The sequence below is a fragment of the Plecotus auritus genome, assembly GCF_963455305.1.
Source record: "Plecotus auritus genome assembly, chromosome: 1".
Lineage (NCBI taxonomy): Eukaryota > Metazoa > Chordata > Mammalia > Chiroptera > Vespertilionidae > Plecotus > Plecotus auritus.
The window spans coordinates 246571534-246591643 of record NC_137770.1 but is presented as its reverse complement, the minus strand read 5'-3'; the positions used below and the strand labels follow the sequence as shown (position 1 = coordinate 246591643).

General features: G+C 65.5%; 1 protein-coding gene across 1 annotated transcript in view; it reads right to left on the bottom strand.

Annotated features, from left to right (window-relative positions):
- The window catches only part of HTRA3 (HtrA serine peptidase 3), a 30322-nt gene that overhangs the window by 5809 nt on the left and 4403 nt on the right, over window positions 1-20110 (bottom strand). The window contains exons 2-6 of the mRNA XM_080649652.1: window positions 11895-11994; window positions 8805-9027; window positions 7711-7905; window positions 7013-7045; window positions 5753-5867 (exon numbers count right to left, since the gene is read on the bottom strand). Coding sequence (XP_080505778.1) covers window positions 5753-5867; window positions 7013-7045; window positions 7711-7905; window positions 8805-9027; window positions 11895-11994 — 666 coding nt within the window. The remainder of the gene's footprint in view (window positions 1-5752; window positions 5868-7012; window positions 7046-7710; window positions 7906-8804; window positions 9028-11894; window positions 11995-20110) is intronic.

The following is a 20110-nucleotide window of genomic DNA, read 5'->3' as shown; positions in this document are numbered from 1 at the left end:
CAGGCCCCCGCACCTCAGGCACCATCCACCCACATCAGCGAATCATCAAGGTTGCAGGGTCTCTCTCTTTTTTGAATTTATTTTTTTAAATATTTTATTGATTTTTTACAGAGAGGAAGGGAGAGGGATAGAGAGTTAGAAACATCGCTCAGCTGCTCCTGCACACTCCCTACTGGGGATGTGCCTGCAACCGAGATACATGCCCTTGACCAGAATCGAACCTGGGACCCTTCAGTCTGTAGGCCAACGCTCTATCCACTGAGCCAAACCAGTTAGGGCAAGGTTGCAGGGTCTCTTAAGGTCCACACACAAACATCAGTTTTATTTGTGGGTTCTAGTAACAATCAGAAATTGAAATCTGAAAGAATATACCATCGGTGAGAGCCTCAAACATGGGAAGTATCTAGGACTCAAGCTGACGAACGCTGTGTAAGGCCCGCACGTGGGGAACTAGAGGCCACGGCGGGAGGCCACGGCGGGAGGCCACGGCCAGAGAAGCCACGGAAGACGGATCGGAGGGGGGCCGGTCTGTGTTCACGGGCGGATGATGCAGTGTTGTCCCAATGACGGCTCTCCCCAAACCGACTAGACGCAAGGGTGGGCAAACTTTTTGACTTGAGGGCCACAATGGGTTCTGAAACTGGACCGGAGGGCCGGAACAAAAGCATGGATGGAGTGTTTGTGTGAACTAATATAAATTCAAAGTAAAGGAGCGGAGGGGAGAGCAAGAGAACCGGATAGAACAGCCGGATCCGGCCCGCGGGCCGTAGTTTGCCCACAGCTGGACTAGAGAGTCAACGAACCCGTCAGACCACCAGCAGGGTTTGGGCTGGGACGGACGAGCCGACTCTAACACCCAGACGGGAATCACAGGGTCCCAAGACCCAGAGCTACCCTGAAGGACACCGAGGGCGGGGGCTGTCCGGCCTCGGGACTCCGCGGGAAGCGACAGCCACAGGACAGCGCGGTGCTGGCGCAGGGACAGACGGACGCCTGGGACGGAATGGGAGTGTCTTATCGTCGTCATCCACAAAGCTGGAAAGGCAGCTCGGGAGAGGAAGACAATCTCCCCGTCCGACGGGGCTGGAGCAGCTAAACGCCCAAAGCAAAGCAAAGAACGTGGCTCCACCCTTGGCACTGCTTTTAAAAAATGCATTCAAAATGCACCCTCGTCCAAAAGTCACAGCCCCAGAGGGTAAACTGCTGGGAGAAAACGCAGGAGAGAAGCTCTCTGACCGTCAGTGAGCAAAGTCTCCTAGATGCAGCCCCAAGCACGCCCCCACCCCCACCCCGGGAAGGAACACGGGAGGGGAGACTCGACCGGAGTTTACAAAACTTCTCCTTAAACACGCGGAGGAGAAGACGAGCCACGGGGCCGAGAGCATATTTCCACTCGTGTCTGAGAAAGGGCTCCGGTCCAGAACGTGGGAGAGCTCTTGGAACTCCATAAGAGTTCTGTAAAGGGGTGAATATATACATATTTTCTGTTGTTGTTAATCCTTCCCCGGGGATATTTTTCTGTTGATTTCTAGAGAGAGTGGAAGGGAGAAGAGACAGAGAGACAGAGAGAAACATCGATGTGAGAGCAACACCGACAGGTTGCCTCCTGCACAAGCCCAACCAGGGCCAGGGATGGAGCCTGCAGCCACGGTACCCTTGACTGGAATCGAACCCGGGACCCTTCAGTCCATGGGCCGACACTCTATCCACTAGGCCACACCAGCCAGGGCTGTAGATGGACAAATATGTAAGCAAGGCCTTTCACCAGACAAGATTACGGATGGTCCCTGTGGGCGATGAGGTCAGAGGGGCTTTGATGTCCCCCCCGGAGAGGGGGCGCCTGAGGGTGTCCCCCAGGGACAGGGCCGTCTCCTTGATGGAAAAGGAGCTGGGCTGGGGCGGGGCTGCGGGGGGAGGGCTTGGGGCAGAGAGCAGGCTGTCACAGGTGAGCCTGGTGGGGAGGGGCAGGGCAGGCGGACAGACCCCTGGTGAGGCCCACAGGGCTGGGCTCTGGGGGGAGGGGGGGCGGGGTGAGAGATGAGGAAGAGGAGCTGTAACTGGAAAGGGGGTGGGGAGACACAGCGGGGAGCCGTCCACAGGCAGCAGCACCTCCCGGCTAGAGACTTAAATGTGAGGCGGAGTCCCTGTCCAGGTGGCAGTTACTCCCACGACGCTGGGTGAGGTCCTCAGAGATGAGGGGAGAGACCTGGGGAGGCCTCCGTCTGCCATCCCGCTCCCGCCTCGGGCCTGGCCATGGGCCCTCCACTCTAACCCGGGTCATGCTTCCAACCGGGAAGAAACCTGTGCCCCCAAGCTCACGGGGAGCAGTGCCTGGCGGCAGGAGGGCGCTGGGCAGCCTCTGAGGCACCCCTCACACGTGAGGCCTCGGGCAGAACCTGCCAGTGGCAGCGGCCCACCTGCCCAGTACGCTCACCTGCGCCCTCCCTCCGCCCGGCCTCCCCTCCGGAGCGGCTCTGGGGGATATTACATCTTCGCCCTGTGGCCCCTCCCCCTCTAGACTACAAGCTCAGGGGTGAAGACTGTGGCGGGGGGGGGGGGGGGGGGGCGGGCCTGAGGCACCAAGCAGGCCCTCAGACACGACTGTTGTGGCCACTGAACCTAGACCGTTTGCAGACGAGAAGTCTGAGCTGGTAACAGGTGCAGGGCTAGGAAGGAGCAAGACTGTGCTCCGGGTCCGAGGACACAGCCTCTGACACCGTGAGGAAGGGACAGCAGGAGGGCGAGCGGCCCCACCAAGCACAGGGCCCTGCGCTGCAGAGCGGGGGCCTCCCCAGCCCTCCCTGCCCTGCTCCGCCCCCTCTGCCCACCTCTGCCTGGAGGGTTCGGGACTCTGACACCTGTGACCTCGGGACCAGGGATGTGCCCCCAGATCCCTCCTGCCCGGTGCCCCCCTTTGCCTCCCTGCAGCACTCAGCTCCCAGGCCAGAGACCACCCCCAGGCCGGAGGTGACCACTGTTCATGGAGGGGCAGACACCCCTAACGGCCCAGTTCCTTTAACTCAAACACCCCAGTGGGGTGCACTATGGTCCTAAGGCTGGCTGAACCCCCAGACCCTCCTGGGGCCCCAGCCCCAGGCAATACTACAGCCCCCAAACCAGCATGGTAGCCCCTCCAACCTTGAAAGCCCCCCAAGACTTCTATACCCCAACCCCTGGACGGGAACAAGAAGGGACCTTAACTAACGGCTCCTTGATTCACTGAAGAGATGGTTTGTTTTAAAGAACTTTAGATTAACTGGGTTTGGGTAATTTGACTTATTTTTTTAAAATATATTTTTATTGATTTCAGAGAGAGAGATAAAAACATCAAGGATGAGAGAGAATCATGGATCGGCTGCCTCCTGCACGCCCCACACTGGGGATCGAGCCCACAACCCTGCACGTGCCCTGACCAAGAATCGAACCGTGACCTCCTGGTTCATAGGTGGATGCTCAACCCCAGAGCCACCCGGCCGGGCGATATTTTTATTTTTTTTAAAAAAAAGCAAAAGTTGACACCAGAGAATTTTAAATGATAGACCCGGTCATTCAGCTAAGATGCATTGGGCTCTCGATCGTCCTCGCGCCCTGGGAGGTGACAGCGCTGGGCTCCGGGTGGGTGTCTCCTGGGGTCTGGGTGGAGGTCAGTGCCGACAGGGACAGTCCCTGTGTAACAAAGGCGTGAACCCTGGCCCCTGGGGGGTTCTTGTCTGAGGGAGGAGAGGAGAGGCAAGGAGAGAGAGGATGCTGTCCCCGCTTTTCAACGAACAGTCACCTCCCAGCTCCCCCTGCGAAGCGCAGCCTCCAGGGAGGTGGCCCAGGCCAAAGGCTCCCCTGGAGCAGGACACAACGGCACAGGGAAGGCCCCACCGCAGAGAAAGAGCCGGGACTACGAGGGCTGCAAAGGCGCAGCCCGGGTCCTGCTCCGAGCTTCCGAGCAGCCAGGGGAAAAGGGCTCGAGGGGTTAGAGTCCAGCCGTGGGCAAACGGCCCGTTCGGCTGTTCTATCCGGCCCGCGGAGCGGAAAGAGCGGAGGGTTCTCTTGCTCTCCCCTCCGCTCCTTTACTTTGAATTTATATTAGTTCACACAAACACTCCATCCATGCTTTTGTTCCGGCCCTCCGGTCCAGTTTAAGAACCCATTGTGGCCCTCGAGTCAAAAAGTTTGCACACCCCTGGGTTAGACGGTCCCTGTCACCAGTAGAAGCCTCCAGCTTCTGGCTCGGCCCTGCCTCCGGGCTCTCTTCACCCAAGGGACACCAAAGAGCCAAAAGGAGGCCTCACCAGCAGTTCTTCACGTGACCAGTCCTCAGGGCACTGGCCTGAGCGTTACCGGCTCTGGGTGCGGGGCTGGCCAAGTGGTGGAGGAGGGGCAGCATGCGGAAGCCCCGTGCTCTCAGTGAGCTGCTGGTGAGTGCTGGGAGGAGTCAGGGAAGCAGTGTGAAGGTGTGCGGATCGGGGCTGGGGCAGGTGTGGGCCAGGCTGGCCAGGAGTGGGCACAGGGACAAAGTGGCGGGAGGGAGACGTTTACTTGGGCTGAAAGGAAGGTGGAAGGTGGAGGCCACCAGGAAAGGTCTGAGAGCAGAAGGGTGACCCTCCTCGGGACCATGGCTGTGACCTCTGACTTTAGGGAGGCGATTAGCATGCCCTCCCTAGGAGAGTCCCCTGTGCCTATGGAGGCCTCCCAGATGGATGCCCCTGGCCATCCGTGAGTGGGCAGGTGGGCTGGGCCTCCCTGTGTGGATGGGGGTGAGGAGATGGAGGCTGGGAGGAGGGTGACTTCCAAGGATCAGGGGCTTGGGCTCCACTCTCCTGGAGTACAGGTTACCCTACCCGACTGTCTGCATGGCCAAGGGCAGAAAGAGGAAGTACTTAGGGACAGGTATAGATGGTAGGAAGGGTGGATGGATGGGTGAATAGGTAGATGAATGCGTGGATGGATAGATGAATGGATGGATGGGTGGGTGGGTCAGTGGGTGAGTGGATGGATGGATGGATGGGTGGATGGATGAATAGGTAGATGGATGGATAGATAGGTGGATGGATGGATGGGATGGATGGATGGATAGATAGGTGGATGGATGGATGGATGGATGGATGGATGGATGGATGAATGGATGGATGGATGGATGGGTGGATGATGCATGGATGGGTGGATGGATGGATAGGTGGATAGGTGGATGATGGATGGATGGATGGGTGGATGAATGGATGGATAGGTGGATGATGGATGGATGGATGGATGGATGGATGGATAGGTGGATGATGGATGGATGGGCGGATGGATGGATGGATGGATGGATAGATGGATGGGTGAATGGATGGATGGATGGATGGATGGGTGGATGGGTGGCTGGATGGGTGGATGGATGGATGGATGGATAGATGGATGGGTGGGTGGATGGATGGATGGATGGATGGATGGGTGGATGGATGGGTGGATGGATGGATGAAGAGGTGGAAGGAAGGAAGGAAGGAAGGGAGGGAGGGAGGGAGGGAGGGAGGGAGGATGGACGGACCAGGTCCTGAAACAGGGCGTCTGGGGAGCCCAAGTAGTGGGAGGTGAGGTCAGAGATCTCCAGATGGTCTGGAGGGGTGGGGAGTGCACATGGCCATGAAGTGAGGAGGGGGAGGAAGATCTGAGAGAGGCTAAGGCTCAGGACCTCGGGGCCGGTCGGGAGTGAGCAGGGGCACCCCGTACGGAAGGACAGCTGGCCCACTGGAGGCCTCGCCAGCCCTGGGGTGCTCTCTACCTTTGACGTGCTTGTCCTGGAACTCGGTGAGGAAGCGCGCGATGCGGTCCGAGGGGATGGCGAAGGAGATGCCAGCTGCGACCTTGAGCGTGTTGATGCCGATGACCTCACCGTCCTGGGTGTGGGGAGGTCAGAGAGGCGATCACTCCGGGGGCCCAAGAAGCTGCTGCCCTCAATGGCAGAGCACCGTGTCCGGGCCCCAGAGCCACCCTGGCCGTCCACCTGGCGGAGGAGTCTCTGGCCCAGAAGCTGTCCTGGAGGTGCCCTTGGCTCACATCCGGGTCAGGGACCCTCTACTCCCCACTGTTTCCTCCACGTCTGCCCTCCCCCCTCGCTGGAGCGTGCTGGCGCCTCTTAGAAGCAGTGTCCACTGACCCCGGACACCCCAGGCAGGGTTCTGAGGGGCTGGAGCCGAAAGAGGGCTGTGACGAGGATTGTGGGACCAGGTCCTCCTCGGCCCCTTCCTCTGGAAACAAGGTGGGGCAAGGGGGGCCAGGGAAGCTCTGTAGCACCCCCACTCCCTCCTCCTTCCATTCGGAGCCAGCCTCCCACCCTGACCCCGTCCTGACCCCCACAGGCTGGGACCCCACCCCTGCCTGGGCTGTGCCACTCCCTCAATTCCTTTCTCCTGCATGTCCCCATCCACCCTGACCTCAGTCTCCACAGCCAGGTCAGGGCTGCCTCCTCCAGGAAGCCCTCCCTGCCCAGCGTCCCTCCAGAGCTCGCTCCCTGCCCCTCACGTGCACTTGGGCGTGACCATGTGTGAACCCTCTCCCCCTAGTGGGGACCCCCCTGGTGGAGACACCTGACAATGCCCAGGGCCCAGGAGCTATGGACTGAGCGTCCTGGTTTATCCTGAAGTCTCACCCGGGGTGGGAATGAGCCTGACTGTGGGGCCCAGGACAGACCTGGGTGGGGGGGGGGGACCTGGGAGGAGGGAGAGGGAATGAGGACACCCCTCATCTTGCATGTAAACTCGAGGACAGGGAGGTGCAACGGATGACGCCCCAGCCTTGTCTCCTGCCCCAGGTCCTTGATGGCACCCCTGCCTGGGCTGCTCTCGGGCCCTCCTCCTTCCTCCTCCGATGGCCACCTGCATTCCTGGGGGTGTGGGGGCTCAGGGCAGCAGGGGCTCGGGGTCACGTCCTCCTGGCCTCCCGCTCAGCTGCGTTCCTGACCCTCATCCCTGTCGCAAGACGTGCCCCCCTTCCTGTGAGCAGAGCCCCAGAGAACCAGAGGCCCGCCCTGGGGGACACTTACCAGGTTCACCAGGGGTCCCCCGGAGTTCCCATACTGCAGGGGAGGAAACGCCATGTTAGCCGAGCCCTGAGCCCCTGCCCAGCGCCCCTGAGGCCCTGCTGTCCAGCTCTCACACTAACAGCACAGACGGAGCCACAGTTTATCCCCAGCAGCTGGCAAGGCCTCACCCTGTCCCCATTTCACAGGTAAGAAGGCTGAGGCCCACAGAGGCCAAGCGGACGGCCGCCCGATGACTGGGGCTGGCCCGGGCAGTGCTCTCCGCACCACCTCCAGGCTCATTCCACGCTCGCTTCCATGTCCCCGCCACTCGGGGGCTGGGCAGCATGGGGCGGCCATGGGATGGGACACGCATGTTCTCATCCTGGGACCTCGAGGAGCCGCGACAAAAACTAACATTTCCAGGAGATGGCCTGCACCACGGCAGACCCAGGGGGCAGGCGCTGGGGTGCGGGGCAAAGGTGCCATCCTTTCACGCCTAAGAATGAAGACATGCTGACCCGGGAGTGCAGTTTGGGCAAAGATAACTCAGGGGTGTGGCTGTGCCTCTCCGCCCTGAAGGGCTGTCCCAGGCGGGGCAGTGGCCACGGACCCCGGGGCAGGCCTGCACCCCGGGACTTTCCGGCCAGTGGACGTGAGGGGTGGGGTGGGCTCCGGGGGGCGGGGGTGGGCGAGCCCGCGGAGGCCGCTGAGGGGCTCACGTTGATGATGGCGTCCGTCTGGATGTAGTCCATGTCCGAGTCCCGCAGGCCCAGCTCCTTGCCGTCCCGCTGGGCCGTGCTGACGATGCCCGTGGTCACCGTGTTCTGCAGGGCGAAGGGGCTGCCGATGGCCACCACGAACTCGCCGGGGCGCAGGTCTGCCGAGCGGCCCAGCTGCAGTGCCGGGAGCTTTTTCTGGGGACGAGGGGACGACACGGAGGGAGGCTCAGCGGTGCAAGCTTGCTCGGGACCACAGCCAGGTCCCAAGAAGCGGCAAGAAGACCAAGGCCAGGCCAAGGCCAGGCGGGCCTCCAGCTGACCCAGGCGGGCACCCACGGGGCAGAGGCTCAGCCCCCCGTGACCACAGGTCTCCCAGGGGCTCAACATGAGGGGGACGCACAGAGGCCATCGAGCCCACTGGTTGGTCACAGGTCCCTCTGAAAATCTGTTAGGAGCTACGGACGCCACCCCCCGAAAGTGCCCCCCACACAAACTGAGGCCCACAATGGGGAGACCTGCGGGAGCCCCGGGTCCGGCCGAGGACCTGTGACCCCAGTCCTGGAATCCTCGGGCTTTGGAGGAGCCAAGCCCCTCATCCCGCCCACCACAGCTGCATGCCTGCAGCGGCCCCGGCGGGACAGGTGCCCTGGGCCTGGGAGGGGCCTGGGAGGCAGTGACGGGGCAGCCCAGTTCCGGGCCAGCAGGAGGCAGCCTCGCTCTCCTCTGCTCTGACCTGTGAAGGGACTAACAGCTGGTCCCTTGGGCCTCGTCCCCCCAACTGTCCATGGCAGGGGTCCTCACACTTTTTAAACAGGGCCAGTTCACTGTCCCTCAGACCGTTGGAGGGCCGGACTATAGTTAAAAAAAACAACTATGAACAAATTCCTATGCGCACTGCGGGCCCGGGACGCGTCGGCTGCTAAGCAGGACAGGCAGCGGCCCCCGGCGGGCCGGATCCATGTCCTCGGCGGGCCGCATGTGGCCCGCGGGCCGTAGTTTGAGGACCCCTGGTCCATGGGAAGGCCGGCTGCCAAGTCTCTCCGCTCTGGAGGCCGGGTAGGTCCCCCCGCGCTGCTGCCCCCGCGCCCACTCACCTTGGGGTGGATCTTGATGGTGGCGATGTCCGACTTCTTGTCGATGTCTTTGATGGTGGCCTCGTACGTGTCGCCGTTCTGCAGCTGCACCTTGAGCTGCTGGCGGCCGGACACGGCGTTGGTGCTGGACGCCACGTGCGCGTTGGTGACGATCAGGCCGGCCTCGGACATGAGGAAGCCGGAGCCGCTGGACAGGGGCACGTTGCGGCCGAACAGCGGGTGTCTGCGGGGCAGACACGCGGGGTCAGGGCTCGGGGCCCGGGTGCAGGGCTCGGCCCCGGGGACGGCCCAGCCAGCGTGGGGGGAAAGAACTTGAGTGTGGGGTCCCCCACGCCCAAGTGCAAACCCTGGCTCTGCCACTGACTGGCCGTGGCCTTGGAGGGGCCTAGGTCTCACCCACAGGACAGCCATAGGAGGGGCCCCAATCCCCGGCTTGCAGTTCGCGGCTGAGACATGAGGTCTAGTGTTAGACCTTGATGACGGCAGGCGCACGCCAGACAGACCAGGATCCTAGCCTCCAGCCCAGGCCCCACTCCCTGCCGGAGGGCGGGTTGCTGACCCTCTCTGAGCCCCGGTCCCCCACCCAGGAGTCGGGGTAACCACTGTTCTGCTCAGCGGTGGGCCTGGGGCCTGCAGCGCCTGGAGGCAGATGGTCCGTCAGGCAGGGCTGCTAGGGGCCAAGCGAAGAAGCACCAAGGTGCCAGCCCCTGGGACGGTCACAGCGGGGACCCCGGGAGTGCCAGGTGCCTGACCTCTGACCGCAGAGCAGGGTACACACTGAGGAGGGGACCTGCTCCCGCTGCCTCTGGCCCCCGCCCCCGCCCCCCGGCCCAGAAGCCCCACAGGCGGCGGCAGGCTCCGCTCTGATTTCCACAGCCTCGCCCCCTTCCAGGGACCCGGGGGACGTGGAGGGGCGGTGGGGGGCTCAGAGACCAAGGCGATAAGCTTGCCGCAGTGAGAGCCTCATAGTGTGGGATGGAGCAGGCAGTGCAGCTGGTGTGGGGTCCGAGGTCAGTGTTCATGGGTGGGTGACAGTGGCCGGCCTCCCCAGAGCCCTCTGAGTGGGGGTCACAGCCCCACCCGGGACAGGAGGGGGGCCACGCGGGGGCGAAGCTCAGGACTCCTCCAGGCGGCCCCCTCTGGCTTCCCTGGAGCAGCATGGGGGAGAGGTCCCCGGTACAGGAGGAGCGTGGCAGAAACGAGTGAGAAGTGCGCCCCTTAAAGCCGGCGGGGACCTCTCAGGGGCGTGAGTGTCTGGGATGGAAGGGACCCAGGACCAAGCTGTGTTGGCACACATCCCCGCGGAGCCAGGGATGGAGGCATTTAATGCTCCTGGGAGGTGCCCTACAAGGGTGAGAGGTCTCCCATTCACAGGTGGGGAAACTGAGGCCCAGGCACATGAACCGCTGGCCTGGGTCAGGTAGGCAGAGGGCAGAGCTGGCACCCTGGGTCCCGGCTCTCTCAGTGAAACAGCCTGTGTGCACCAGCCCCAGGGCGCGCTGTGTGGACGGGACTCGGCGGCTGTGCGGCAGGGGCTCGAGGCAGCCCAGGGGCAAGGTCACAGGGCAGGCCGCCCCCGCGGGGCGGTCATCTCGTCTGCGCCTGGGATCTCGTCCGCCTGGACCTCCCCATCCACTCCCTGGCCAACGGCCTCTGAGGCTGACGAGGAACCCTCGCTGCCGTCGGGCTGGGCTGCAGTCAGCCCCTCGCTGGCTCCGCGCCTGGGGCCCCAGCCCAAGCCACCTCCAGGGCCCGGCCCTTGGCGCAAGTGCCACTTAGCGCGTCCAGTGGTCATTGCCTCAATGACGCGTCTCAGGGCCCGGGGCCCGCGGAGAGGGCAGTGAGGGGTCAGAGTGCTGCCGAGGGCCGGGCCAGCCCGAGGGCCGGAACCTGATCACAGCGGCCTGGGCACCAGCAGCTCGGAGCCCGGGGGTGTCCGCGCTCTGCTCCCACAGCAGGAAACGGGGCGGGACTGCCTACCTCTGGGTCGTGGGAAGATGCGTGGGCGAGAGCGGAAGGGCCCTGGGTGCAGGCAGGGAGGGGTGGCCGGGGCCTGGCTCTGGGGGTGTCGGCAGGGTGCCTGTGCTCATCGGGGAGGGCGCACAGGGCTGAGAGGGGCAGGAAGCGCAGCCACAGGAGGGCCTGCACTCTTCCCACGGCGCTGGGCTCCTGCCTTTGCCCGCTGGCCCCGAGATGGGCAGTGACCCCCAGGGACCAGGCCTCCCACTGGGCAAGCCTGGCGCCCCCGCGAGCTGGTCCCTGTGCCGGGGCCGGGGGTTGTGGGGATCCACTCTCTAGGACCTAGGCAGGGGTGGGCAAACTTTTTGACTCGAGGGCCACAATGGGTTCTTAAACTGGACCGGAGGGCCGGAACAAAAGCATGGATGGAGTGTTTGTGTGAACTAATATAAATTCAAAGTAAAGGAGCGGAGGGGAGAGCAAGAGAACCGGATAGAACAGCCGGATCCGGCCCGCGGGACGTAGTTTGCCCACGGCTGCTCTAGGGCCTAGGCAGGGGTCCTCAAACTGCGGCCCGCCGAGGACATTGATCCGGCCCGCCGGGTGCCGCTGCCTGTCCTGCTTAGCAGCCGACGCGTCCCGGGCCCGCAGTGCGCATAGGAATTTGTTCATAGTTTTTTTTTAAAAACTATAGTCCGGCCCTCCCACGGTCTGAGGGACAGTGAACTGGCCCCCTGTTTAAAAAGTTGGAGGACCCCTGGCCTGGAGTGCAGGCTTTACTAACGGCTTCTCTGAGATAAACCCGCAGCAGCTGCTTAAGAAAACTGTCCGCGTGAATGAATGGACCGCAGCCCCGCCCACTGTGCCCCGGCCTGGCGCCTGCAGCTCTGCGAAGTGTGAGGGTGCTGTCCGTTTCCCCGGGAGAGGGGACCAGAGTCCCAGGGGACGTCCCTCCCAAGGGCGCACGGCAGCCAGGAGTCGGGGTGAGGTCCGCCTGACCCCAAGCCACTCAGGCTGCTACTGCCCCCAGGAGCCTAGCTTGGGACCCAGAAGGGGGGGCGGGTGGGGGCGGGGATGGGGGTGGGGGCGGGGATGGGGGCGGGGGCGGGGGTGGGGGTGGGTTTCACACACCTCAGGAAGAGCTCGATGTGGACCACGGCCGGCGCGATCTGCTCCACCACGTCGGCGATGAAGTTGAACTTGTACCGCGGGCTGGTCAGCTGGTGGAGACCTACACTGGCAGGAAGAACACGGTGCGTTAGTGAGTCCCACCCACCGCCCAGAGCCTGCCCCGGTGCGGGAGGGGGGAGCTCCCCCGGAGACCCCCCCAACGCGTCCAGAGCCCTTTAGGGACACTCAGCAGCGCAGTGACACCCAGACATTGGGAAGGGGACTCGCTCGCCCCAGGAATTGTTCATGCTGAGCTTCCTCACATCACCTCCCTAGGTGCTGCCAGGCCCACCAAGAGGCTCAGAGAGGTTAGGACACTTGCTCTGGGCTGCACAGCCATGATGTGCCACTCAGGCTGGGTCTGGGCGGGTCCCCGTGGGGCCACTGCTCTGTCATATACAGCAATGCCCTGGCCCAAGGACACCATCCCTCCCTTTGCCGGCGTTGTCCCGTCACCAGAGCCTGACTGGATTAGGGTCCTCCCTCCAGAGCTGTCCCTGGCCACCCCACTGTGGGTCCCTCCTGGCCTCCATCTGCAGTTCACCTGGCCGCACAGCAGCCGGACTTGCCAGGAGGTTCACAAACTCTCTGGATCCTTCCCGGCTCAGATTGCTGCTGCCCTCCGCAGAGCAGGGTTGCTGCCTGCTGGGCCCACCACTGGAGGCCCAGGCCCGGGCCCTCATCCCCCGGCTCAGCCATGTGCCCACAGCCCCAGGTCTGCCAGGACCGGCGCCCTCTGGAACCCGAGCGGCCCAGCGCTGCTCTCGGTGGTCCTGGCCCGGAACGAGCACTGGGCATTGAGCTCCACACACCCGGCTCGGCCAGGCGGCGCCACGTTCCGCTGTGTGGCTTCCGGCAAATCACTTACCCTCTCCTGGTCTGAAGATGAGCTTGAAGACCCCTCCCCCACCTGTGGGACCGGGTGGGAACGGAACTAGCGCTGAGGGATGCTCCTGCCTCCCGGGGCGGGGGGAGGGGCATGCCACACGCCCTGCCACCCGGATGGTGAGCAAAGTGGGCCTGGCCCGCAGGGCCCAGCCTGGCATCAGCCCTGATGACCTCTGGGAGCGACCGAGCGCCGGGGGGCAGAGGACAGCGAGGGGCAATGTGGGCGCAGCAGGGAGCAGGCACAGCCTGCAGTGGTGCCATTACGCGGCCCCTCCCCACATCCCGACTCCTGTCCCAACCGCTCAGGGACAGCCAGGGACGGCCCCCGTGTTCCAAGTGGGGACATGGAGGCTCCGAGAAGGGACGGCGCACATCTAGAGAGAGGGGAACCAGGCTCCTTCCTCAGGGTCCCCTGCCTGCCCCACCCAGTGTCCCCGAGGCCCCACTGCCCGTTTAGTCTGATCTGGGACGCAGAGCCTGGAGAAGAGCTGGCCTGGGGCCCGGGGTGGCGAGGAGGGCCCACCCCCCATCCCTCGATGTCCACCCCCCATCCCTCGATGTCCACACCCCCATCCCTCGATGTCTGCCTCCAGCAGCCGCGGGCACTGGCCACAGAGGGTCCGGCCCGCTGCGGTCGGCCTGAATCAATGGCCGCCTGTCTGGGTGGCTGGAGCCTGGCTAGGAGGCGGGGTGCATTGCCAGCCACTGCCGGCTCCTCCATGACCCAACGGTGGGCAGCCAGGGGCCACGGTGCCCAGGAGCCCTCTGCCTGGAGGCCAGGCCCCGGGTAGGGCGGGTCTGAGGCTCAGAGGCCCTGGTAACGGCCAGTCCAGGAACAGGGCCGCCTCGGGGCCAGGACTCTGTGCTCCCAGCCACCTAGGTCTCCGAGGGTGTTTCCCCGTGGGATCACGAATCCTCCTGGCACTGCTGGAGGCGAAGCTGCCTGCCCCACGGCCCTGCTCTCACCACTGCCCGAGGCCTGGGAACCAGATTCAGGCTCTCGCCTCCAGGCAGGCGGACGGGAACCAGCCCTGAACCCGCTGCTGTCCAGGCTCTGTCCCCCGCAAGACGCCCCCCACCAGGCGATCCCCATCCCGGGCCCTGGAGGACGCCAAGCCCGGCTGGCGTGGGAGGCTTGGCGAGGTCTGCAGCTCTCCGTGCTCACCGCGGCTGCCTTATCCCGGCCCGAGGCTCGGGCCCACTGAGCTGTGCTGGTGGGGGGGCCGGGTCACCCCCCCCCCACTGTGTCACTGGTTGGGCCCCTTGCTCCGCGTTTCTGCTCCATCGCCCGCCATTCTGCCCCCACCTACAAGGACCACACCCCACTTCTCCCCAAAGCCCTCTGCAGACTTCTCCCGTCAGGAGTGTCCCGCGTGGGGCTCCCACACGCCTCACCCAGCGCTGGCGCTCGTGTGCAGTGTATTCAATGCTTAACGCTGAGTGCCTTCCGTGCGCCCTGCACTGCTACAGGCCGGCGACCAGCCCCGCTCAGCAGTGTGACCAGTGATGGGGCAGTGGGAAGCCGGGGGGTGCCCCCGGCCCAGGCCCAGAGCAGCACAGGCAGGGGAACGGCGCATGCAAAGACACAGCCGCGCGCACACAAAGGGAACGGACGAGGCTGCCTCTGCACTGGGCCCCGTGTGACTAGCACAAGACGACGACGAAATGTCTCATCAAACAACGGCACACGATCACGTGGCCTGATCCTGGGGCTCAGCGGCTCCAATGCCCGGGCTGGAAGCCCCTTAGGCACGTCTGTCCTCCCCCACCCCCACACCCACCCCCTCACCCTAGGTCCCTCGGGTCCAGGGAGTCCGCACGCCGTATTGGCGGCTGAGGTCCTGACCCGGTGCCCTGAGAACCAGGCGGCCCGCGGCCTCGGGCCAGTGCCGTTGCTCCCACGTGGTCCCTGCAGAGAGCACTTCACACAGGCGCTCAGTGTATCCGCGCCCTCAGAGAGACCGCCCGCTGCGCGGCCCGCAGGAGAAGGCGCGGGCCGCACAGCACAGTCGTGCGCGTGGATGTCCGGGCGAAGGCGGGCACGAGCGAGCTTGTCTTTCATGGACTTGCCCAGTGACCCACCAGGGCAAACGTGCAGGTGTCTCTGCACAGGTAGGGAGGGGACAGGAGGGCCTGGCGGAGGCCGGGGCTGGGCTGGGGCCGCTGTCCTGGGTGTGGGGCCAGCCTGGTTCCTCCGGCTCTGAATTCCTTCGGGGCTGCAACCCCGGCCCTGCAAACAGAGCAGGCCGGGCCCTGTGGCACCCTGTCCCCGGAGGGCGGGCAGGCGGGCCCTGTGGCACCCTGTCCTCGGCGGGCGGGCAGGGCCAGGCCCTGTGGCACCCTGTCCCCGGAGGGCAGGCAGGGCCTGGCCCTGTGGCACCCTGTCCCCAGCAGGCGGGCAGGGCCAGGCCCTGTGGCACCCTGTCCCCAGCAGGCGGGCAGGGCCAGGCCCTGTGGCACCCTGTCCCCGGCGGGCGGGCAGGGCCTGGCCCTGTGGCACCCTGTCCCCGGCAGGCGGGCAGGGCCAGGCCCTGTGGCACCCTGTCCTCGGCAGGCGGGCAGGGCCTGGCCCTGTGGCACCCTGTCCCCAGCAGGCAGGCAGGGCCAGGCCCTGTGGCACCCTGTCCCCGGAGGGTGGGCAGGGCCTGGCCCTGTGGCACCCTGTCCCCAGCAGGCGGGCAGGCCGGGCCCTGTGGCACCCTGTCCTCGGCGGGCGGGCAGGGCCAGGCCCTGTGGCACCCTGTCCCCAGAGGGCGGGCAGGCCGGGCCCTGTGGCACCCTGTCCCCGGAGGGCGGGCAGGGCCAGGCCCTGTGGCACCCTGTCCCCGGAGGGCGGGCAGGGCCAGGCCCTGTGGCACCCTGTCCCCGGAGGGCGGGCAGGGCCAGGCCCTGTGGCACCCTGTCCCCAGAGGGCGGGCAGGCCGGGCCCTGTGGCACCCTGTCCTCGGCGGGCGGGCAGGGCCAGGCCCTGTGGCACCCTGTCCCCAGAGGGCGGGCAGGCCGGGCCCTGTGGCACCCTGTCCCCGGAGGGCGGGCAGGCTGGCCCTGCGGCGCCCTGTCCCCAGCAGGCGGGCAGGCCGGGCCCTGTGGCACCCTGTCCTCGGCGGGCGGGCAGGGCCTGGCCCTGTGGCACCCTGTCCCCAGAGGGCGGGCAGGCCGGGCCCTGTGGGCCTGCAGGAGCTCCAGGAGTCACCAACAAGCTCCTTCTGGACAGAGACAAGCCTGGTTCTCCCCACAGCCAGCGAGTAACCAGCACAGGCAGGGCCCATGGAAGCCTCTGGAAACACTTCAGAAGGATGGGAGGGAAGCAGAGGGGAGGGAAGGGAGGGGCAAGGGAGGACAAGGATGTTCCTCTTGACCCTCGCTGGCCCAGCACACAGTAGGGCTGCAAACACCACCACAAGAACCACCGTCAGCCCACTACGCAGGCCTTGCAGGACCAGCCTGCGAGAGCAGCAGCGTGGCCCACTTCACATCCCGGGAAACTGAGGCTGGCAGTGGAGATTGCTGGGAGCGGGGTGGGGACCTCGGCGCCTGAGCCCTCCCAGACCCCAGGACCTGGAGCACCTCTTCGGGGCGCCCCGGTCAGCCGCTTGGTGACAGGGACTCTGCCAGGCCCTGTCCCTTTAAGCCGATGGTGGGGGGAGTATTGGGAGGGGCGGGGCCTGGTTCCTGGTCCTCCTCCCCCAGGGATGAGTCACCCCGTGAATCAGTGGGAAGGGAGGGCCGGGTTCCCACCGCCCCTTTCCACATGAAAACCGTGGGCCCGCGGCTGGCTGGGAACAGACTGCTTGTTTATTTGGGGGTCTGGACAACCCCGCCCCCACCCTGCGCTCGAGCCAGCGTTCTGAAGTCCACAGCCCTCTCCAGCAGATTCAGCTGTTAGCATTTCTTCCCTCAAAAATAAACTAATCCCCAGGCCTGGGGCGGTGCAGTCTGGAGGAACTTGACAGAAAAACCACCGGGCCGTGTCCTGAGGTGCCTCCCGGGGGAGGAAGGGCAGCCGGGAGGGAGCGAGAGCCGGCTCGGACTCCACCTGCCTGTCCCCGCCTGGCCGCTTCCGGGGGGGCTCGGGGCTGCACGGACGTCAGGATGGCCACGGGCCCGAAGGGGGGACGGAGGGCAGGCAGCCCGCAGGCCCACTTCACCCTGCAGCACAGGCTGGGCACTGCCGGCTCCGGACCATCCCTGATGAGGTCCCAGCCGCCCTGACAGTGCACGCTGGCCGCCAGCACGAGGGGCCAGCCGAGGTCCCTGCCCTGTTCCCGGTGACCAGAGGCTCCCCTGTCACCCCGTGGCCAGCTGTGTCCGGGCCCGCAGAGGCCGCAGGGGCTGACCAGGAGGCCCCGGGCTGTCCCCTCTGTCCGCAGTACCGACCACGGCCCGTGGAGCCGACGGTGCCTGCGGGCAGCGCCCCACGCACCTGTGTCCAGGCCCCATTCGGAGCAGCCGCCGCGCCTCCCGCCACTCCGCGCTGTCCCCTCTGCCGCCCTGGGCACTCATGCTCCATGGGTCCCCTGCCTTTGCCCTCCCCTCTTCCCCTCAGCCCCCCAGGCCCAGGACAACACACCTCCTCCGGGGAGCCTGCCCTGACTCAGCAGCTCAGGGACCCCCTCTCTCCTCTGAGTCTGTGCCCCGCGGCCTGGGCGCCCCGACCCACAGCCGTGAGCAGCGAGCAGCAAGAGAACGAGTGACGGTGAAGGAGCGGGGGGTGCACAGGTGTTCTCCAGGGACAGGCCAGCGGCCCAGGCCCCTCCAAGGCCCCAGCACCCACTCCCAGGCCCCGCCCCAGGAAAGGCAGCTGTGGAGCCCCAGGAGCTGCCTCCTGGGGGGGGGCTAGTTAGTTCCCAGACAGTCCCTGTGTTTTTTTCTTCTGCAAACGTCCCTGTCCCCAGTGAGCCTTCTCCCCCGCCAAGGACAGTGGCTCAGATCCCACACAGCTGCAGCTCCGGAGGGGGCCCCCAGGTTCCTGTCCCAGAACCCAGGGCGGGGCTGCAGCCAGACCCCTCCCCGCCCCCCCCCCCCCCCGTCCGGGCCACGCCCACCACGCTGGGCCTGGGCCTTGATGATGGCAGTGACTTCTCCCAGCGTTTCTGCCAGGCAGGAGTCCTTAGTCCTCTTCAGGCGAGGAAAAGGCTCAGCGAGGTCAGGAGACGGGAGGCCCGCCCGAGGCCCACAGCCAGGCCCCTGCCCTCTGCCCCAGGCTCTGCCCCCCTCTCCGCGCGAGTCCTCGGCCAATGTGACTGATTGCTGGGCCCCAGGGAGCTCACCCCGCTGTCCTGGGCGTGGGGCCAGCCTGGATCCTCGGGCTCTGAATTCCTTCGGGGCTGCAGCCAACCCCGCGGAGGCGGCGGCCCTGCCACCAGCCTGTCTGTGCTTATCCAGGTTCATCGGCCCGCCCGCCCTGCAGACCAGGGAGGACTCCAGGACACCACAGGGTCCCCCGAGCCACCGAAGCCCGGGAGGGTCCGCCCGACCCTCTTCCTGCGGGAAGCCCTCCCTGCCTGACTCCCTGGGTGAGGCCCGTGGAACACGCTCGAGCACATGGCAGCCCCGGCCCCGCAAACACGTCTGGCTCCTTCCATGCCTGACCCCCTCTCCTCACGCTCACAGACCCCGTGGACGCCAGAACCGCCATCTGTCAACATTTAGGTTCGGTCCACTGACGCCGATGAGCCTTCACACCACGCAAAGCACTCTTCCCTGCTGACCTCACTCACTGTCCAACCAGCCACTTACAGAGACCACCGCTCTCGCCATTTCCCAGATGAGGAAACCGAGGTGAGAGAGCTCAGGGCACGGGCAGGGTGTTGCCTTGGGAAGCGGCGGAGCTGGGACCCATCCCTGCGCACTGGGTCCAGCGCTGGCCCTGCCCACGGCGAGCCACGGGGGACGAGCGTACGGAAGGGCGGGTGGGCACACTCCGGCTCCCGCTCACCTGCCTGATGCTCCGTGTGGCCGTGGCGGGCAGCTCTGTCCATCCCCAAGAGGCTGGGGGCTCCCCCAGGCCCCTCACACATGAACTTGGAGGCAAGGACAGGGGCCTGGCTTTGGGCGGGGTGGATGGGGTGGGGCTGCAGGGGCGGCACGGGTCACGGAGAGTCCCCCAGGCTGGCGAGGTGATGAGCCGTACCCTCCGGATGACACACACCCAGTGCATGGCCACTGACCACAGACAGAGCCACACGCTGGCCATGCTATCGTCACGGAGCCCAGCCCCCCCGGACACCCTCCGTGCCGGGACCCCCCCCCCCCCCCAGAACCTCACCAGAACTCATCATCTTGCCTCTCCAATCAGCTCCTCCCAGGGTCCCCTATCCCGCTGCCCCGGCACTGCCCCCAACCTCCAACTCCCATCAGTCCTGACATCCTCCTGCCTCCGGGGCCTCCCCTCCCTCCCACCCCCCTCAGCTATCACCAGGCCTCATCAGCTCCCGCACCCAGGACACTGGCTGGGTCCCTGTACCCCCTGTACACGCCTGTGACCCATAAACTTCCTCGGCCCCCTCCCCGCCCAAAAGATGGGCCGCCCTTGTGGCTGCTCGATCTGCGTCCACCTACGCTCAGCACTGCCTGCCATGCTCCTCTGCACAGGCCCTTGGTGCCCACCCCTCCACGCCGGTGGGTGCCACCTCCTCCAGAAGCCCTCCCTGATCTACCCCTCGCTGGGTTCTGCACGTCCTCACCTGTCCCTCACAGTCGGGACTGGGGATTCCCGGGGGCCCTGCCAGTGGTGGTGCCGGTGGGCAGGAGGCCGAGGCCAGGCCGCACCACGCCTGCAGCCGCTCAGAAGTCGGCCTGGTTCTGAGGGCGGTGGGAGCCATGGACGGCGGGCTTTCAGGAGGAAGGGGAGAGCCGAGTCTCCTTGTGCGGAAGCCGACCCCTAGGGTGCCTTGGGGTCCCAGCTGCCCTCCAGGCTGGCATGTGGTGGGAGGCAGAGGGTGAGGGTGCTTTAGGCCAAGCTCTGGCTGGAGTCAGCTGTCCAGCCCTGGGCCTCAGGCTCCCTTCTGGCTGAACTCCTGGCTCCCAGTGGCCTTGGCGCCGGCCGGCCAGCAAGGGCCAGACGCTGCAGCTCAGCTCTGCTGTCCGTGGGAGGGGGGCCGGGGGAGGCGTCATGGGGGGGGGGTGGAGGCGTCATCTTGCCTGATTTGCTAAGAGGATTAAAAATCAAACGCCAGCAAAGCTCTTCAGCAGACACCGCTGGGAGCCACGGCAGGAACCTGCTCGGGTTGCACAATAAAGGCTGATTATTAGGTGCCACGTTGTACGCAGCCTGGGGCTCCGGATTC